Genomic DNA, 15440 nt, shown 5'->3' with positions numbered 1-15440 from the left:
AACTGAATCTAACTCCTTTCTGTTTCCAAATGAGATCCTGCATCTGTGTATACTCTTTTTACCATTTATTAGAGATCCACATAGGGGAATTCTGAGAGATATATAACAATTGTGGGGCCCAGATCATTTTTATTAAGATTACTCTCCCTACAACCGACAGGGGGAGCTCTGCTGTCACAATTTGAAAAAGAACACGGCATGATTCATTCACAGAGTTCTGTTACTGAATGAACTACAACAATCGACAGCATTTGTGGCTGATGGCTTGTAGGTCTCAATGAACTACAAGGGGCACTAGTGAGCGCTCTAGTAGTTCATTGATTCTTGCTATCATTCAGTAACTGCCTTCCCATACGAGGTACAGGCAGACTGCTACACAGACAGTCTGCAGGAGCCTGAGATGGCACCTGAAATCTGCTAATAATGGGTTGCAATGCTTTACAGGCTCCAAATAAAAAAAAATAATAAAGATCTTTTTTTAACCTATAAAAAAATGTGCATTTATTATTGTCTTTAGAAAGGGGAACTTATCCTTTAAGGCTCAGGAGAGAATAAAAGTAAGATAATATAAAACCAATGTGTTTTTTCAACACCAGTGTGTACCCTTTTTTGTTTTCCTTCAGTAGAACACTATCAGCTAAGACTTTTCTTTTTTTTTTCTTTTTTTTTTTTTAATCCACTGGAATCTGGTAAAAAGCCAGAATCCACACAACACACTTACATAAATATAAAATAATTTAGCTTCTGATATTGGAAGACTTACGTGTGTAAGTGTGAATGCTAGCGGAGCTCTAATGCTCATAACATCATTATTTTGATTTCTGGTGTAGTGGCCCTTCAAGTCATAAAAAAAAGGAGATCGTTTGTAAGTAAAGTGCATAGTAAGGGTGCCCAATAGATGTGCAAGGTAGAACATTAGCATGCATGAGTGATAAAAGGACAAGACAAGGAACATAGAAGTGATTTAATGCAGAAAAGGCACAGGTGTCTATTTAAGTTTATTAGCACAAAGCAAGGAAAACAACATTAGGTGATTCCAATATGGCCAAGTGACACTGCATTACAGGGAAATGTTTAATTTCCAATGATGCATACATAGACATAATCTGATATTTGTACTGGTTGATATGACAATAACACATCTGGTAAGCTTAGCTATGGGCTATGCTTGTTTTCCAAACTCCATGGAAGCTGTGTGCTGCTTTTCGCTGCTTTATATTAAACTAAGACCAGATAAGAATAAATTAAACCTTTGAATTAAATCCTCTTTGAGAACATACACATTGGGTGGCTGAGGACAAGATTATAAAGTTTTCTCGTAGACAAAACTGCAATTAAGTTGACGCTTGTTTTTCTCTTGCTGGACTGTTAATATCAGTAAACTATAAAACTTTTAAACTACCTCCAGAGGGTCAGGATTTATTTCCTGCCAACTGTGTAATTCAATGGCAAATAGCATCAGGGCATGTGAAGCTTGCTATTATGACATAATGAATCATTCTGGTAGCATTTTGGCAACTGAAATGTATGTCATGTCTTTTAAAAATACAAATTATATTAGAAGCCAAATATGTAATTAACTTGGATTTGGGGTTATTAATTTATTACAAGTTACAGTTGTCTAAAATTCAGGCATAGAGACCTTTGGTTTATTAAGTAGACCTGTTTTAAAAGCTTTAGCTTAATCCAAAAGATTTAGGAATTTAATTGAAGTGATATCTAGTATATATATGGTCTTTAACATTGTTACTTTTTTCCACAGCGATTATAGCTTTATTTTAAAATGTAGAACATTACAAGAGCACAAAGCCAGCGGGTCTGCATTATAAACATGTAGCAAAGCTAATGCTGTCAACCAGGTAGATATACTTTGATCTAATGTATTCTTACAGATTTACTTTCTGGTTGTCCTTCCTGCTCTGGGGGCTGCTGGCTTAGCTTTCTCGGGTGCAGGTGCAGGAGCAGGAGCAGGAGCATGTGCAGGTGCAGGTGCAGGTTTAGACATCTGAGTAGGTTTAACTTCCGGTAAGTCTTCACCATATTTGTATACACTTACAGTAATATCCACAGTTTCACCACCATACTTGTTTCTGACATTAATACCATATTTTCCAGAGTCTTCTGAGGACACATCTTTTATTGTAAGGCTGGCATACTTTCCTTGGTCAAGTGTGGATAGAAAATGGTCAGTTATCTCCAGATCCCTGTCATTTTTCAGCCATGTCACTTCTGGATCAGGGTTTCCAAAGACCGTGCAAGTAAGATTCAATGTCTGAAAATGCAACAAAATGGTATTATTATTTTAAATTATTATTATCATTATTATTATTAGGGAAATTAACCATTTATATTAAATAGATCACCAGATTATTATTCATCTGATCCTCCCTTAAAGCTGAACTTGAGGCAAACAGATATATACACATATAAACTACATATAGCTACCATAGAATTTGTGTTTCTGTCATCCAGTTGTAAGATTTATATGGCTCTGTCAAAAAGTACAGTTCCTTACCCAGCCTCTGAGTGGACAATAAAAGGAGAAGCAGCAGACTGATAATCTCTCTTTTGCACTGCTCTCTCCTTAGCTCACTGTGCTGGTTTTCTGTACAGGGACTGAATGAAGCTGATATTAAATAGAATTCAAGTATACTTTCAAATTAGACATTTCCTAACATCACACCAGCGTCAACCAGACTTTGCTAGATCACTCACTCCTTTTGAATCTCTCTGCGACACGATAGAACCCCAAAGACATCTCATATCTAAAATCTACACCCTCTTCTTCACGGACTGTAATCCCAAATCTCTTAAATCCTCCAGCAGTTGGGAATCAGACCTGGACCAGCAATGGTCAGAAGAAGAGTGGGAAACTATATTCTCTCATATACACAAGGGATCTGTCAATGTGTCAGTTCAAGAAAATGGTTTCAAAATTGCCGCTAAATGGTATAAGACTCCTTCCCAGTTACACAAATTTCTCCCCCAAGTACCCTCTACATGTTGGCGATGCTCTCAGGAAGAGGGAACTTTCCTCCACATTTGGTGGTCATGTCCCAATATCCAACCCTTCTGGACGGAGGTACACCGTCTACTCTGTAAAATCACTACCCTATCTGTTGACTTTACCCCTGCACAATTCCTTTTTCACCATTCCTCGATCTCGAGACCAAAATATCGAGGATCACTGACGCAGCATCTTATTAATGCCGCGAGAATGTGCATCCCAGTCCTGTGGAAATCCAGTACTCCTCCTTCCATCTCGGATTGGTTCCACCGCATTTCTAAGGTGGCTGAGATGGAAGAATTAATACACCAATCGAAAGATTCCCCATTAAGTTTCTGGAAAGTTTGGGCTTGCTGGCAGCATTTCCGAGATTCATCGGAATATTCCTCATTAACCTCCTAGGGTCTTACACTTTCACTTTTATTTTAGCTTTTGTCATTCTTTAGGGCTTATCCCTACTTCTTTATCCACTGTCTAACAACTGGTCTAATGGTGTTTTTAGTTATTATTTATTTTTGTTGAGATAATTGTTGAGAACGTGAACACCCATTTTCTTTATTATTGGGTTATGCTACTGTTCCAATACTTGAGGCCCATATTTCTGTAGAGCATTTCAAGAATTTAAGGCTATTAAAGCTATTCAAGTTGTATTAATGTATTGTAACATTTTAGGGTATTTACCCTCCCCACAGATGCGATATGTTTAAATGACTTACTAAGTACCTGCGGTACGCTATGTCGACTTTTCACATTGTATTTGTTCATACCTTTTATCAATAAAACTTTTGTTGGAAAAAAAAAAAAAAAAAAGAATTCAAGTACGTAAGCTGCTTGCATATACAGGGGGCATAGATGGAGTTATAGCACCACAATTTAAAAATATTAAGTTGTTGGGACTATATACAATACAATGGCACTTACACTGAAGTGTCCAACAGGCAATCATAAATAAGAATTGTGTAATCATATTTAAAATGTCAAATATATGGTTCCTCATACTGGATTAAAACAACTAATAATAATAATATGTATATAGAAAAATTTATGAGTAAAATGGTAAGATAGTGAGCACATACTGTATACAATAAACACTTTTAACAACAGTTTTTATTAAACCCAAGGTAACCTGAAAGCTGAAGTTTTAGGATTTTAGAATTGCACACTCGATCTATACAACAAGGTTCAGTAGAAGAACTGGGGGCATCTCTCCCATATTCTTGTTGTCCAAAATGACAGGGCTAAAATAGTCACCTTGATTAATGTCTAGGTTTGACTACCTTTTAAGCCCTAGCATCCAGCAGCTAGCAAAGATAAGCCAGTACAGACACAACAATGAAAGCAATGTCATGCTGAACTTTCTATACAGAAAAAAATGAAGTGAAAAAGTGTTTTTTTTTTTTTTGAGAGCATAGAAGACTTTTAGAATTATACACTTTAATAGCCTATTATGTTATGGATCAAAGGTTAGGGGGGAAATAAAAAAAGTCTGTCTACCTACAAGCAAATTAGAGGTGTGGGCATAAAGGTGATGTTACTACAATAATTGTAATCACTCTGATGGCCAGATATCACTCTAGCTCAGGATCCAATACCATAGAGCTTTATTGTTGTTATATGACATTGCTTTAACGAATGGACCCATAATTCTTTAAATTCTACTTTGTCTCCAGATACCAGTTTAAAAGCCTTCCTTTATTTTGTTCATATAATCATAAATCCATCTTAAGAAGCTCTGTAACAGCTGCACATTTTCATTGTTTCTCCAACATTCTGGACAATTAGCACAATAACATTTTGCAGGAAAAGGGGTGAGGTTATGGTAATGAAAAGTATTTGAAAGTACCCAATCCTCAAAGCTCTGGTCTAATTTGATTAGCTTAGTTTAAAAAGTCTACCAGTTAGTGCCACACTGTGCAGGCTAGCCCCATGTTAATCCAGACACTTGAGGGGAGTTTTTCAAAGCCAGAATGGGGCCCCCCACATGTAGTTTATTTTACTGTTTTTGTACTTAATAAAATGGCATTGCATGCTTAATAGTTTCCTTGTATTTAAATATTTTTTTTATGTTCTGTTTTGTGTTCCAAGATCAAGTGTCCAACCCTCATTTACAAAGTTATATACATGTAGATGTGGAAGTTTATATAACAGTCAACATATATCAACTTCAGGTAACACTCCAGTCAAAATATTTTATTTTTTATGATAGATCTAAGGTTTAGAACTCTACAAGGTGTTTATTGAAGTCATAGAAACTATGCCATAGAACCTTTTGGTCCTCTTATGTTTTTACTGCTGTCTGTGTGTCTATAAGGAAGATCTCTGCTCACTTTTCTTCAGGTTGGTCACCATAACAAGCACTGAGGGAAAAGCCTCTTTATTGGGAACAGAGACAACAATAAAACGTATTAGAATATTAGAAGTTCAAACCTTTTGGTTGATTTACTAAAGGCAAGTAGGCCATTCACTTTGTAGGAAAAAATCAATTTTGCGAGGGTATTTGCCCCAAGGCTTAGTAAATGTGGCAAAGTTTTACTATCCAAAGATTATCAATCACTTGAAAGTAAAATTAAAAGAAAAATAGAATTTTTACTTGCACATGATTGTATAATGGAAGTCAGCAGAGCGTAAACTCATTCACTAAGCTCTGGCAAATATTCTTGCAAAGTGCAACTTACCTTGCAAAGTAAACAGCCTATATGCCTTTGAAAACGAATGGATTGGTTCTACATATGTTTGTTTTTTAAGGTTATTTTCCCTATCCACTTTCAATCTTAACCCCTTCTCTATTACCCTTGAAACTTATTTTTCTGGAATGTAATGTGCCAGAAAAAAACTAAATGGATTGGGTGGCACATGTTTGGTTTTGAATTCCGTTTTTACTTTTAGGTATGATCTCTTTTTATTGTAGATAGTCTGTTCTGTATGTTTTCACACATATTTATAATTTAAGAGTGCATTATTGTTTTCACTTTTGCTTAATACTGAATGTGCAAGTCTAAAATAAAATTATGTATTTAGCATCTTAATAACAGTATGAAAAATGGTGGTGTTTGTTAGTGTTTTGTGTGCTGGTTTAATATATTGTTCCTTTCTGTAGCTTACAGACATTTAATTTTAATGCATTTCCTTCTAGCTCTGTCTTTGTTAATACCAAAAGGTCCAATGTTCTTTAACGTTGTATAATAAGCCTCGGCTGATATCTTTAAAGCTTTTATGAATGCTTACAAGAATCCCCTTAAGGCAATATATTGTACAAAATAATTTAAAAGCAAGTCTTGCACTACTTCAAATAAAACAGGCCTTCCCTTGCTACACTTTTCTGCCAAGAAAAATTTTAGAGGCACTGAAGAACATTTCAGCTTTTATGAACAATGTCAATGTGTATCCCAAAATGTTGAAAACGTAGTTCCTGGTGTTAATGATCATCAGTTGCAGTAATCGATGTTGTCTTTTAGTGAATAACCAGTATAAACATACAGGGAAATCATAAATCAGAAGTACAGTTAAACCTTGGATTACGAGCATAATTTGTTCTGGAAACAAGCTTGTAATCCAAAGTACTCATAGATCAAAGCAAATTCCCCATAAGAAATAATGGAAATTAATGGAGTATTCGTTCCACAACCATTTATTCATAAGTGCTTCAGTCTATAGTGCATAAAAAAAGATTATAGCAATGTGACCAGGTTATATAACCATAAAATGTCCATCCACAAATGGCAGCCTCCACATAGGGATTAGAAGCAAAATCCAGCAGGAGCTACAGAGTATAAAAGAGAAGAGTCTCTAAGTGCCTCTAAGTCTCTAAGAGCCTCTAAGTGCAGAAATATGGTTACATTAAATGATGGTACAACAATTAGCGACTCACGTGGTTGTCCATCGAGGATGGACTATGTGGAGATCTTTACCCCAGAAGCCTGCATACTTAAATGTGCCTCTTTTAACCACTTCCATAAAGGGCCTATTCTGGCACTCCTCTCCTACATGTAAATATCATTATTTTTTTGCTAGAAAATTACTCAGAACCCCCAAACATTATATTTTTTTTATCAGACACCCTAGGGAATAAAATGGCGGTTGTTGCAACTTTTTATCTCACATGGTATTTACGTAACAATTTTTTTAATTCTTTTTATTTTTAGAAAAAAAACTGTTTTATGATTTAAAAAATAACAAAACAGTAAAGTTAGCCCAATTTTTTTGTAAAATGTGAAAGATGAAGTTATGCCGAGTAAATAGATGCCCAACATGTCACGCTTTAAAATTTTGCACACTCACGGAATGACACCAAACTTCAGTACTTAAAAATGTTTACAGGTTACATGTTTAGAGTTTCAGAGGAGGTCTAGTGCTAGAATTGTTGCTTGTGCTCTAAAGCACGCAGCGATACCTTACATGTGTGGTTTTACAGCGTTTACATTTGTGGGCGGGACTTAATTGTGCGTTCACTTCTGAGCACAAGATACTGGGGACAGGGGAGTTTTAATTTTTTTATTTTTTTACACTTTCTTTTAAATTTTTTATGACTTTTATTCCTATTACTCTCTCTATGGTCGTCATCTGGCGGCAGCCAATTCTTTCTCCCTGTACCCGATGGCACTGGAGAGCCTGGAGGAGTACTGGTTGGTGGATATGTGGATTTGTGATTTGAACAGTGTTTACATTTTACATATGTGGGCGGGACTTACGTGTGCATTCACTTCTGAGCATGAGCTACTGGGGACAGGGATGTTTAAAAATATATATATATATTTTTAAAAATTTTGATTACTTTTATTCCTAGTACAAGAAATGTAAACATTCCTTCTAGTAGGAATCGTTTGTGACAGGTTGTGACCTCTTTATGGAGCGATGCAGGGTCAATAAGACCCCACAGCTCTCCTCCAGGCTGGAAAGCATGAGATCGGAAAAAAAATCTACAATCTTAAGCATACCAGCTGCGATCGTGGCTTTGTTTACATCCGCAGCCCGGACGTGACATCATAAGATCATGCCCAGGCCTCCAACGAAAATCTCTATGGTCGTCATCCGACTGATTCTTTCTCTGGGTCCCCGATGGCATGGGAGAGCCCAGAGAAGCACTGGATGGTGGCAGGAGGGGGGTTGTCCCCTCCTGTCGCCTGTAAGAATGATTAAAGCGTGGAACTGCTGGTATAATCATTGTTATGGTGCACAGAATCGCTGGCTGAAAACAAGGATATCTGAATGATGCCTGTAGATGCAGGCATCATTCGGATATCCCCACTGAAATTCAAAGACGTCATATGACTTCTTTGGGTGGGAAGTGGTTAATCATCAACTCATCAAATGTTGTACCTTCATTAAATGTAACCATATTGCTACACTTAGAAGCACCTCTCTTCTCTTTTATGCTCAGTTGTGATTGTGATACTACTTTTATATCAAGACATCGCTTGTTTATCAAGTCAAAATTTTTTACAAAAAAAAATTCAAACCAAGTTACTCTCAATCCAAGGTTTAAGACCCCTTTCACACCACACCGCTGATAGCGTCGGCGGTAAAACGCCACTATTTTTACCGTTTACCGTTTTGCGGCGGATTTGCGGCGCATTTCGGCCTCTAGCGGGGCGCTTTTACCCCCCGCTAGCAAAGGGTTAAAACCGCCGGCAATACGCCGCAATAGCGGCGTTTTGCCGGCGGTATTACAGCGCTGCCCCATTGATTTCAATGGGGAGCAGCGGTGGAGGAGCGGTAAACACACCGCTCCAAAGAAGCTGCTGGCAGGACTTTTTTTTGACGTCCTGCCAGCGCACCGCTGTAGTGTGAAAGCCCTCAGGGCTTTCACACTGCACACAATGGTGCAGTTTCTTTAGGGCGGATTGCAGGCGCTATTTCTAACGCTATAGTGCCTGCAAAACGCCCTGGTGTGAAAGGGGGTCTTACTGTATAAACATATTTATATTTGCCTGATTTATAAATGCCTGCATTTTTTTTCTCTGAAATACTTTGTAGCTATATATAATATGTCAAATGTTTTACCTGTCAAAAAATTTGTCAATTTGGCTAGCTGATTTTGCAATATATCTACCTCTTCCACACTGCACAGCCAGACATATGGCACAAATATTTTATAATTCAGCAATTTAGCTTCTTGGCTAAGCTTTGGAGCTCCTTATGTCATCTTTCCAACCTCCAGGCTGATCACTGAACAGTGAATTACCAACATACCTGTGCCCAATTAGCAGGGAGCTGAACTAAAATGAACTCTGATCATTAGAGTACCACAAGAATAACTGGACAAAATAAAAACTATTTACAAGGTAATGCAGCAAATGTATGTATATGTACAATATACTTCAATTGTGTATTTAGCATCTTGCCTGCCTTTCTATTTGAAGTATTTATTAATATATATATATATGTATATATATATATATATATATATATATATATATATATATATATATATACGCACATCACACATACACACACTATATTTTTCAATATTATGTTTTATTTCTCTTATGTTTCCATGGTGTTTATTTTTGCATTATTCATATATATATTTATAGTACATGTAGCACAGAACAAATAATATGACTATAAAGAAAATGGCTGTCAAACTAAAAGTCAGAGCAGGATTTGTTTTTTTTTTCATTTAAGTCTTCTGTCTGTGCTATTGCTCTCAATGATGTATATCATGAGACAGCGCAAGGTCATTATCGAACTGGTTTTTCTTTGCTTTTTGCGATGGCAGAATTGGGTCTGGTGTATTTGTGCTACTCCCTACTATACGGATGTTCAATAATGTTAGAGGCAAACTAAATAGTAATACAGTTGGAAAAATTATGAAAACGGTACATTTTTGATATTGGTTTCATACCTTGCTTTCCATTATAGTTACCACATCAGGGAGCCCACCAATTACTTTACCGCGGTCTGCGGATTAAAAACAAACATACTGATCATTATCACAGGTCTACAGTTTTAGAGTGCCTACTACTTAAGGAAAACAACACATGAACTAATTTTATTTCAAAGCATATAAAAAGGTATAGTGCAAATATTGCATATGGTCTCAGATATAAGCATTTTGAGCTCCCTAAGGTCCCTTTCACACAGGGCAGACTCCGTTCAGATCAGCAGGGGATCAGCTCATGGAAACACTGTTCAATTTATGCGTAGTGGACGGGGGGCAGAGACTGCTTTCCTCTATGGATGGCTGGGTGTAAACGGACTTTGCTGTCCATTTACACCCAATTACCTCAGATCCAATCTGCCTACACAGAGGAGGACAGATCCCCTTCTGTTTGATTTTAGCAGACCGGTTCAGATCGAAGGTAGGTGGGTGTAAACGGACAAGTCCGTTTACACTCACCGGTTCATAGGTGTGAATGGACAGTTCAATCAGGTCTGCCTGAAAAACTGACAGATGGACATGATCAGAATGGCCATGTGAAAGGGGCCTTGAGATGGCCATGGAATGCTTTCTGTGCATAGAAAAAAGTAACATTACTCCTAATCAGTACTGATGGCTCCACACTCAATTTTAACAATGGTAAATTGGATCTGTCCAGTAATTTCCAAATTTGCCAGTTCAAATTTTTTCAGTTAATATGAGAGAAGTTCATTTTAACCCTGATATTTAAGTATACAAATTGCGTAAACCTAGACAGACATCAGTCACCTAAATCAGCTAGGTTATTTGGCTAACATGTGACAATCACATTTATTTACAAAAGTTGTGGATATTTTCCCTTGAATTCTAGCCTCTTTTCATATTTTTAAAACATTATTCATGGTTTCATTATCTACCATGCATGTTTTATGAACTTTGGGAGCTTTTAATATAAGGGTGAAATTGCACAATGCAGCTTTTGCTAATTAAGACCTTGAGCTCATTATTACAATAATTTGCAATATACATTTAACCACTTGCCGACCGCCGCACGCCGATGTACGTCGGCAGAATGGCACGGGCAGGCATAAGCACGTACATGTACGTGATTTGCCTCCCGCGGGTCGGGGGCCCGATCGGGCCCCCGCCCGGTGCCTGCGGCGGTCGGTTTTCGTTCGGGAGCGATCCCGGACGAGGGGACGGCCATTCATTCATGGCCACCCCCTCGCGATCGCTCCCGACGAATGGAAATCCCCGGTGACATCACTTCCTCTCCTGTAATGTAAACACAGGAGAGGAAGTGATGTATTCTCTCCTCCGTGTCGGTATTTTTCGTTCCGACACGGAGGAGAGCGGATCAGTGAGTTGCACCAACACATCCCACACACAGTAGAACATGCCAGGCACACTCACACCCCCCCTTTACCCCCCGATCACCCCCCCAATTACCCCTGCCCCCCAGTCACAGTGACACCAATGTCATTTTTTTTTTTTTTTTTTTTTTTTTTGCATTGGTGTCATTTGTGACTGTAATAACTGTTAGGGCAGTTAGGGTTAGCCCCCTTTAGTTCTAATGTACCCCCCTAACCCCCCCAATAAAGGTTTAACCCCGTGATCACCCCCCGTCGCCAGTGTCACTAAGGCTGGGTTCACATTGCAGCGATTTATGAGAACGAATGTGATTCGCACCGCACTGCAGTGCAAATCACATCCGATCTCTGTGCGATTCGAGTTCAGCCATTCGCCGCACCCGCCGCACCCGCCACACCCGCCGCACCCGCCGCAAATTCGCACGGGACCCTTTTTTTGGCCCGCAGCAGAATCGGATCGCATGGGTGTTCACACCATGCGATCCGAGTTTGCAGATCGCACTGCGATATGCGAACTGATCTGGGGGTGTCAGTAACATTTCACTGACACTCCCAGCAGTTCGCATAGGGCAGTGTGAACTGCCGCCGGGAGGCATGCGATGCGGGAACCCGCCGCGCATTCGTGGCGTTCCCGCATCGCTCCAGTGTGAACCCAGCCTAATAAGCGATCGTTTTTCTGATCGCTGTATTAGTGTCACAGGTGACGCTAGTTAGGCAGGTAGGTATTTAGGTTCGCCGCAGCTTTTTATAGCGCCAGGGACCCCCATATACTACCGCATAAAGCCCCCTGATTGCCCCCTAGTTAACCCTTTCACCAGTGATCACCATATAACTGTTACAGGTGACGCTGGTTGGTTAGTTATTTTTTTATAGTTTCAGGGCACCCGCCATTTATTACCTAGTCTCACTAGTGTACCCCTAAATTTAGGGGTGTCTACTTTCTAAAATGGGGTCATTTGGGGGGGGGGTTTGTGCCATCTTGGCATTTTATGGCCTTCAAAACTGTAACGCCCTTAGAAAGCCTGAAGGCGGTGCTTGGTTTTTGGGGCCCCGTACGCGGCTAGGCTCCCAAAAAGTCCCACATATGTGGTATCCCCGTACTCAGGAGAAGCAGCAGAATTTATTTTGGGGTGTCATTTCACATATGCCCATGGCATGCGTGAGCAATATATCATTTAGTGACAACTTTGTGAAAAAAAAAAAAAGTTTGTAATTTTCCCGCAACTTGTGGCAAAATATAAAATATTCCATGGACTCAACATGCCTCTCAGCAAATAGCTTGGGGTGTCTACTTTCTAAAATGGGGTCATTTGTGGGGGTTTTGTGCCATCTTGGCATTTTATGGCCTTCAAAACTGTAATAGGTAGTGAGAAGTGAACTCAAAAAATTACGCCCTTAGAAAGCCTGAAGGCGGTGCTTGGTTTTCGGGGCCCCGTACGCGGCTAGGCTCCCAAAAAGTCCCACATATGTGGTATCCCCGTACTCAGGAGAAGCAGCAGAATTTATTTTGGGGTGTCATTTCACATATGCCCATGGCATGCATGAGCAATATATCATTTAGTGACAACTTTGTGAAAAAAAAAAAAAAAAAAAAAAAGTTTGTAATTTTCCCGCAACTTGTGGCAAAATATAAAATATTCCATGGACTCAACATGCCTCTCAGCAAATAGCTTGGGGTGTCTACTTTCTAAAATGGGGTCATTTGTGGGGGTTTTGTGCCATCTTGGCATTTTATGGCCTTCAAAACTGTAATAGGTAGTGAGGCGTGAAATCAAAAATTTACGCCCTTAGAAAGCCTGAAGGCGGTGCTTGGTTTTCGGGGCCCTGTACGCGGCTAGGCTCCCAAAAAGTCCCACATATGTGGTATCCCCGTACTCAGGAGAAGCAGCAGAATTTATTTTGGGGTGTCATTTCACATACGCCCATAGCATGTGTGAGCAATATATCATTTAGTGACAACTTTGTGTAAAAAAAAAAAAAAAATTTTTTTTTTGTCATTATTCAATCGCTTGAGGCAAAAAAATAAAATATTCAATGGGCTCAACATGCCTCTTATCAATTTCCTTAGGGGGTCTACTTTCCAAAATGGGGTCATTTGGGGGGGTTTTGTACTGCCCTGTCATTTTAGCACCTCAAGAAATGAGATAGGCAGTCGTAAACTAAAAGCTGCGTAAATTCCAGAAAACGTACCTTAGTTTGTAGATGTGACAACTTTTGCGCAAACCAATAAATATACAATTATTGACTTTTTTTTTACCAAAGACATGTGGCTGAATACATTTTGTCCTAAATGTATGACTAAAATTGAGTTTATTGGATTTTTCTAATAACAAAAAGTAGAAAATATCATTTTTTTTCAAAATTTGCGGTCTTTTTACGTTTATATCGCAAAAAATAAAAATCGCAGAGGCAATCAAATACCATCAAAAGAAAGCTCTATTTGTGGGAAGAAAAGGACGCAAATTTTGTTTGGGTACAACATTGCATGACCGCGCAATTACCAGTTAAAGCAGCGCAGTGCCAAAGTGTAAAAAGACCTCTGGTCATTTACCAGCAAAATGGTCCGGTCTGAAAGTGGTTAAAGAGTATTGATATACACTAATACAGGGTTACTGAACTGCACCCATTGGCCTAATATTAATGAATAAACAAATATAATTGCCTATAAAGGTTTATTAGACTATTGCTGGAATACATTATTTTCTTTGTGGGAAGGAAAGTATGTGTATGTATAGAAATAAGAAACAAACAATGTAGAAAAAGGAAAATACTACAGTTTTTTAGCATCAAATGGATAATAATAGTAATCAAAAAGGTAAATATTTCATTATAATAAACATAGTATGGACCATGATAATTTTTCATTGTGGACATATGTATAGTATTAAACATAACATGGGATATGGCAGACCATTATTTATATATACTATGAACTTACTCTTCTCAGCAAAGGCTGCAGCCCTGTGGAGTAAAAAACGAAAAGTAATTGTTTAACATCATTTTTAATAAATCAAAACCTGCACACAAAATAATGAATTTCACGTACTTAAGTCTCTGGAATTCAGCATAGGCTTCATCAAAAGCTGGAATTAAAAAGCAGATATGTAATTTCATTGCCATGACAACAAGTATAGAAGCAGTAACAGAAGTTGTGGTTCTATTTCAAAAGACAGCGGAAGGAAAAAAAAGGACAACATCATTTTTTTTAAATCTTTTCTCATACCAGTGCTAATCTAGGAAAATCCTATAAAAATGTCACGGATATGTAAGATATTACCTTGCCCTGATAAATCAACTGTTCTCTTATAGGATGTTTTAGCTTCAAATATTTCAAATGTATATTTTCCTTTGTCCTTCTCAGTAGGTTCACAGATCTGAAGCCAGGCATATTCATCGGTGCCTCCAATTCTCATCTTTTCACTTGAAGAAATCTTTGACTCCCTGTGGTTGAGAAATCACACACAAATAAGTTGTGTTAGCACATATATAAAGGACAGAAGTATACTAGCTAGCTGTATGCAATTTCTAATATAGTGGCAGATATTATGTATTTTAAAATGTCTCGATGTTTATTCATTAAAAAGGGTAAATTTCTTAAAAACTCCTCTATGTATAATATGATGTCAACACTAAACTATTATTTCGATGGTAGAAAGAAGCTGGCATTTTATAAGCACACAACATCTACTTACATAAACTTTGAGCTCCGGGGGTAACATTTTAATGGACTTTTTTGCTCCAATCTATTTTTCCAGCCCTGTCAGATAAAAGAAACTGGCCCATATTTGCACAAAGGGCCATACTACATAATCTAGTGAAGTGGTAATTTTATACCCTGAAACCTCATCCAGTACGGCTATAAAGTAACAGTACAGACCACAGCAACTTTGTTGTTTTGATAAAACAAAACAGGCTAGGGTAAAAAGACAGCTCATTTAAAAATGGACAGCAAAATACTGCATACCTACCCAAGAACATGATGCTATAGAGCAGGGGTGTCAAAATGGCAGCCCTCCAGCTGTTGCAGAACTAAAGTCCCATCATGCCTCTGCCTGTGGGAGTCATGCTTGTAACTGTCTGCCCTGCAATGCCTCATGGGACTTGTAGTTCTGCAACAGCTGGAGGGCCACCCATTTGACACCTGTGCTATAAAGAGTAGAGTAAATTAATCTATATCTGAACAAGGTAATGACTTAAGCGAGGC

At 38.3% G+C, this 15440-nt stretch overlaps 1 protein-coding gene across 2 annotated transcripts in view; it reads right to left on the bottom strand.

Annotated features, from left to right (window-relative positions):
- Positions 1 to 949: 949 nt before the first annotated feature.
- The window catches only part of MYOM2 (myomesin 2), a 235516-nt gene continuing 221025 nt past the window's right edge, over positions 950 to 15440 (bottom strand). For both annotated transcript variants that reach the window (XM_077487771.1, XM_077487772.1), the window contains 5 exons: positions 14514 to 14677; positions 14283 to 14319; positions 14175 to 14197; positions 9852 to 9907; positions 950 to 2272 (listed from right to left, as the gene is read on the bottom strand). In XM_077487771.1, the coding sequence (XP_077343897.1) occupies positions 1895 to 2272; positions 9852 to 9907; positions 14175 to 14197; positions 14283 to 14319; positions 14514 to 14677 (658 nt within the window). In that variant the 3' untranslated portion in view covers positions 950 to 1894. The remainder of the gene's footprint in view (positions 2273 to 9851; positions 9908 to 14174; positions 14198 to 14282; positions 14320 to 14513; positions 14678 to 15440) is intronic.

Source organism: Lithobates pipiens, unplaced genomic scaffold (genome assembly GCF_037356315.1).
Source record: "Lithobates pipiens isolate NorthernLeopardFrog02 unplaced genomic scaffold, aLitPip1_a1.2 Scaffold_18, whole genome shotgun sequence".
In the NCBI taxonomy this organism is placed as follows: Eukaryota; Metazoa; Chordata; class Amphibia; order Anura; family Ranidae; genus Lithobates; species Lithobates pipiens.
Note: the sequence above shows the minus strand (reverse complement) of the source record. Positions and strands in the feature narration are given on the sequence as shown.